Genomic DNA, 5,870 nt, shown 5'->3' on the forward strand with positions numbered 1-5,870 from the left:
AAACATTGAATTACTGTGGAATTCTATTCCTTCCTATGGAAGACTGCCAATATGGCCACCAGTACATCATCAGCAATCCAGAGTTTATATAGATCATTGGTCTACCCCTGACCAACGCATACAAGCAGCACTGCTACCCTGTATAACACATTTTCCTTAAGACTGACAGTTGTCTGATTTTAAAAAGATTTAGAAAAATCTATGAAATGCTCATTTTACTGTTAGTGGACACCAACACCATTTTTTTTGTCACAAAATGATATGCACAGTATTTTTATTAGGAAAGAAACAAATTATGTTCTGCTTTGCATAGTCACTAACTAGCTTTACAATGACCTGCTGTTGTCTGTCGGGGCTAGTGTACGTTTCTATATGGATATGGAGTAAAGTAAGTAAGTCAAGGCTTTGATGCTGAATTCTAGAAATGCTATGGAGGTGATAACTGGTGGGGGAGGGATATGGTCAAAACTCAAATACAGTGTCTCACACTGAACAAAACATGGAATGGTACATTCATTTTTTTTTTAAACTTCCAAATAAATACATTTGTGTTATGTTCAGCAACACGTTGGTTAATTGAAGCTCAATTTAATCCGTAGCACTAAAGACCTGCGCTACAGTGGTCGCAGAGACTGTGTTCACGGTAAATGCATGTTGACTCAATCTGAAATTACCTTAACCTTTCTACAGCGCTGAGCTTACATTTTACAGAATGAATCGAGCCCTAAAGCATATGAGCACAATATGTGCCGAATTGTTCCTTTACTCATAGAATGTATTATTTGCCCATCACCAGTGTGGAAGTTCATATCCAAAACCCTAGCTTGGAGTATTTATAAAAAATAATTAAAAATAAATAAATATCACAATTGATGCATTAAGCACATCTTTATCATAACTCCTCTCAAAAATATCTTCATTGCATTAAAAACAAGCCTAAAGCACATTCACATTATTTTCTGAGACATTACAATTCTCTAGGTTAACCAAATGTTATACGAAGAGTCTTCTCCTGCTCTTTGCGTCGGTTGTCGCAGAGTTTGGACACATCCTCCACCCTTCTCTGTAGAAGCACTGAGGAAAGACAAGGAGATATGACAGAGTTAATATCGATTGAAGGAAGTCTTGACTCCATATCAGAAAGGTCAAGTTAGTTGTGGAAGTAGTTTACTCAAGCTTCACTAGACCATAGGTTAAATACTGACCAGAGTTCTGGTCAATCCATTGAAGAGAGTCCATGTGGGCATTGAGAATTTTACAGATCTGCTGAAGCTAAAAGGGGGGGGGGGAAGTGTCAGCATAACTAATTATTCAATTCCTCCTCCCTAAATTAAAAATATATATATATACAAGGGTGTATTCATTACAGGTAAAAAACAGTTATGAAAAATGCTGTTTTTGCCAATAAAAAAATGATTCCTAGTTATACAGTATGTACAGATCTACTTAAATTACATACCCCTGCACATCGACTGTATTAATGAGCACATTGTACTGGTACCCCTTGTATAGTCAAGTCACCATTACTTATTGTGTATTACTACAAGTTTTACTTATTGTGTATTACTACAAGTTTTACTTATTGTGTAATACTACATGTTTTACTTATTGTGTATTATTACGTTTTACTTTTCTATTATTTCTCCATTTTCTTTCTCTGCATTGTTGAAGGGCCCATAAGTAAGCATTTCTCTGTTACTACACACCTGTGTACAAAGTATGTGACATAACATTTGATTTAGAATAACTGTAGCAATATAGAAGCCTCCAGGTATTCAAGTAGACCATCTGTTTTTCTTTCTCACCGGGTCACTGGTATCAGCTGGCCCACAGGATGTGTTCAGGTGTTCAATTATTTCCTTTAGATCTTGGGACATCCTCTTCAGCTGGGCGTCCACGTTCTCTGCAAGCTTGTACCTTCAGAAAGAGAATGCATAAATATGAAATATCAGAACCATATAGTCATGAATCAGTTCTCACTGTGCATTGGTTCTCACTCAAAGCCCTTTGTTAAAACCTTACGTTCTCTCGCGTTCCTCATCGGCATTCTGCATGTAGATGGTTCCACTCTGTTCTTTGACAGACTCCTCCAGTGGGGACAGCAGGTCCTCCAGTTCCTTCTGTTGTGACAGGATGAAGTCCAGCTCCTGGTCCAGCCTGGGATGGGTTAGAGAGCAAAAACAAGGTCATCCCATAACTTTGACACAATAGTAACACAATGACTACTTCTCACAGATAAAGGACAGAATTCAGAATCTGGTGTATTCAAATACTCCATTAGACATAAACCGGTTAACTCCCACCTTCTTTGGTCCAGTTTCACCTTCTCCATCTCCCTGTGCAGTGATGTGATCTGTAACAATGAGATGAACATCCTCTTAAAATCTGCCATGAAGACACCAAAGTTCAATTGAAGGCCATTTCATGAGATTAAAACAAATAGCATGGCCTAGATTCTAGTGGTGCAGTTACCACGAGAAGTGCCATGTCTGTTTACCTTTTCTCCATTCTCCACCAGTGTGCGGTCCCAGGCGTTGACCTGGGTAGCCTGCTGCAAGAAGTGCCTCTCCTGGTCCTCCAGCTCAAGACTCCACTTGTTGATGAGACCCTCTAGTTGGGTGTAGGACATCACTGGAGGAGCACTGCAGAAGGGGAGTAAATGGACAGCATCACATTGAAACGACTAGGGCTAAGAGTGGATAAGGATCCATTTAGAGAAAAGTAAAAAAAGTTGAGTACAGAAGCAGTGAGAGACATAATGAACTTGGCTTGCTAAACCCTGCAGTACCTTGCTGTAACAGTAGTGATGGTTGTGGCTATTCCAGTGATTGGGACCGTTGAGCAGATGCCAGTGGCACCCGCAGGTTTCATACCCAGTGAAAAACCTGTTGTAGCGAAAACATAAAATCCACTACAGTGATGAATTCCTCAATATGACCAGAATTAATCAACGACAAACAAGCCCAGTTACAGAATTTTGCATAAACGAGCAACAATATACATTTACATTTACATTAAAATCATTTAGCAGACGCTCTTATCCAGAGCGACTTACAATATCAAGCTTTAGTTATTCCAATATCCCTGTATGATGGTACGGTACCTGTGCCAGCTGATGCTGTGGTGGTGGCAGTGACTGCTCCCAGGGGTTTGAGCATGAAGCCCAGGGTATTTCCTGCTGCCGATGTGGCAGCCGGGGCAGCTGAGGTGGGGGCAGCACCCACTGATCAGGAGAGAGTACAGGTAACAGACAAGAAAATTAATGCCACCACAGAATGCCAGAAAGACCATTTAACTTCAGTTATGAGTTATTTGCTCTCTCAGGCAAGAGTTAGAGGATAAAACTCACGAAAACCTGTGACTGCTGCCGTTGATGCTGGTACTGCAAAGAGAGAAGAAGCTAATGGTGCCTGGGTAGCCAAGGCAGTTACAGCAGGGGCTGGAGTAGCTTTAGAGAAAGAAAAATAGATCAACTTGATAACAGTTGAAAAACAGGCACACACATGTCCATTCAAAGATAAAACATTTTCTGAGACAGATTCAAACGTTTATTTTTCGCCAATTTGTCAGCTATTTATTTGAATGACATATGCCAAATGTCTCCGACTCCCCCATTTACCTGAAGGTTTGACACCAAAAGCAAATCCTCCACCCTGGGTTGTGGTTGGTGCAGCTGTTGAGGTCGGGGCCACAGAGTTCAGACCTGAGGGAAATCAAATACACTCATTCAGGATGCACAAAACACGCTAATGTAATCATGTCATATACTGTACATTAACCATGATCTGATCAACTGAGCTGACTAGAAGCTCAGACAACTCACCTGTGGACTGGTTCCCCAGGGAGAGGGTGGCAGGGGCGCTGTTCCCAAATGAGAAGCCCCCTCCTGCGGTCACGGTAGGGGCTGCCTGGACCTTGGCGGCACCAAAACTAAACCCACCTCCCATCATTTGAGTGGTTGCAGCAGGAGTTCCTAAAGAGAGCCCACCAGCTGCTGTTGCTGGTTGAGCCGGGGTTAGGGCAACAAGGGCTCCAAGCCCCCCTGCGGTCCCAAAGCTGAACCCCCCTCCTGTGGGAACAGCAGTGGTTTGTGTGGTGAAACCCCCACCAAGTCCAAAGCCTGCCCCAGAGGTGGGGGTTGCCATCCCCATAGTTATCCCTGTCAGTGCTGGTTGAGAGGCAGCAGGTGTGCCCAGATTGAGTTTAGCAATGGGAGTCCTAAAGATAAAAGAGCACATTAGAAAATCTACATTACAAATTCTACTAAAAGTTTGCCTTGCTAACCAGACTCCTTTGTTCCAGCCAAACGCTACGCCCATGGATGTCAGTTTCTTCTCCGGAATGAGTCGATCTGAGAACCTCCCAGAATCTTAATTGAATGCGAACACATTCAGGGCAGTCTGAATGGTCCAAAAACCGCCTTTAATTGGTTAGCGACGAGACAAACACTGGTAACTGTTTTGTTTAACACCCCTTGTTCCCCTCGTCCCCAAAAATGACTTTAATGATGGCAGTCTCAGACTAAAAGTATGAGCAGCCGAAGAATTGTGTGAGTCGTCAGGCTAACTAAAAGCTCAAATGGGTAACAACCTACCCAAGATTAATATAAGTGCTATAACTATCCAAACATTCATGTAAATTACATCATCCAATGCACCCACCCAATAGAGAAGCCTCCACCTGCTGGAGTACTGTTCTGTGTAGGGTTCCCAAAGCTGAATCCTCCAGTTGAGTTTGTACTGTTTGGGGACTGGGCAGGATTGGGGTGTCCAAAAGAGAAGCCACCACCTGAAGTTGTAGATGCAGCACTTGCAATCCCAAAGCCTGTGGCTGGCGCAGCTGTGGTTTTGGGAGCTCCAAAGTTGAATCCTCCACTCATTGTCCTATCTAGGTAGGAGGACACAAGGTAGAGATGAATACAATGACATTACATCGTACCGATGTTATAGTCCCTTCAACGTCTTCACCCACTTGCACAATTTAGCTAGCCACATAATAAGATATGCAGATTTATACTGGTCAACCCCATGTCACTTCTTTGACTTATCTATTTTTTACACTGAACATATTTATAAATAGACATTCTGGGAGAACGGTTGCTATACTATAGCAAGTTGGCGTACTTGGCTAACTTTAGTGTTCTTGCTAGTAAGTTATTAACTTAACGTTAGCTAGCTCGCTACTAAAATACGAACGAGTTAGCTAGTGAACAAAACGCCATATATTAACGTTGTATTGGAATACCACCAGCTAAACAACAGTATACATGTTCGTTCACTGACATGGAACAAATCCCGTCAGTTGATACAATTACCATACCTCCCCTCTTCTTCCGACAAGAGATGAAATTGAACGATTTCTATCTGCGCGGACTATGAACGCTTTGAATGCGGTAACGACATCGCTATGTAACTAAGTGCTTCCGGGACAATGATTTTTGGAATCCTTCATAAGAGTCCCGTCCTGCATACTTTGTAAATGAAATAGGGCGAAAACGTAAAGGTGGATAAGGGAGTGAAGAGTGGTTAAGTTTGATAGTTTGGTTGTTTGCTATTCGAAAACGCGCCTTACAGATCCGACTTGATAACCTACAGCTGTAAACTTCACAACTCTTTAAAACATCAATGGAGACACAACCAATGGTTTAGATCATTGGCTGCAACAACGTTGCCCTTAAAAAAATGGCCATTTTGAAAGCTGCAGTATATATTTTGGACACAGTAATTGCAATATTACTGCAGTAAAAATGTGTTATTTTGGACAGTACCTGCAGCATACTGCAGTTATACTCGTGTACTGTGGTTACACTGCATTCAACAAGTAGAATTATCATTTTATTTTGTAGTAGTACATGCAGTGGATTATTTATG

At 41.8% G+C, this 5,870-nt stretch overlaps 1 protein-coding gene across 2 annotated transcripts; it reads right to left on the reverse strand.

The window, feature by feature from the left end:
* Positions 1-257: 257 nt before the first annotated feature.
* nup62l (nucleoporin 62 like) lies at positions 258-5,602 on the reverse strand. 2 transcript variants are annotated; one of them, XM_046296855.1, is made up of 13 exons: positions 5,320-5,602; positions 4,662-4,887; positions 3,824-4,218; positions 3,620-3,703; positions 3,350-3,448; positions 3,104-3,223; positions 2,789-2,885; positions 2,498-2,642; positions 2,304-2,353; positions 2,023-2,157; positions 1,806-1,917; positions 1,206-1,272; positions 258-1,074 (listed from the first exon to the last, which is right to left on the reverse strand). In XM_046296855.1, the coding sequence occupies exons 2-13, from the start codon at positions 4,877-4,879 to the stop codon at positions 983-985; spliced, it is 1,614 nt and encodes a 537-aa protein (XP_046152811.1). In that variant the 5' UTR covers positions 4,880-4,887; positions 5,320-5,602; the 3' UTR covers positions 258-982. The 2 variants fall into 2 exon arrangements, with proteins under 2 accessions (XP_046152811.1, XP_046152816.1); XM_046296860.1 differs by having other exon boundaries at positions 5,315-5,602.
* Positions 5,603-5,870: the final 268 nt, after the last annotated feature.

Source organism: Oncorhynchus gorbuscha, linkage group LG02 (genome assembly GCF_021184085.1).
Source record: "Oncorhynchus gorbuscha isolate QuinsamMale2020 ecotype Even-year linkage group LG02, OgorEven_v1.0, whole genome shotgun sequence".
NCBI classification, from domain to species: Eukaryota; Metazoa; Chordata; class Actinopteri; order Salmoniformes; family Salmonidae; genus Oncorhynchus; species Oncorhynchus gorbuscha.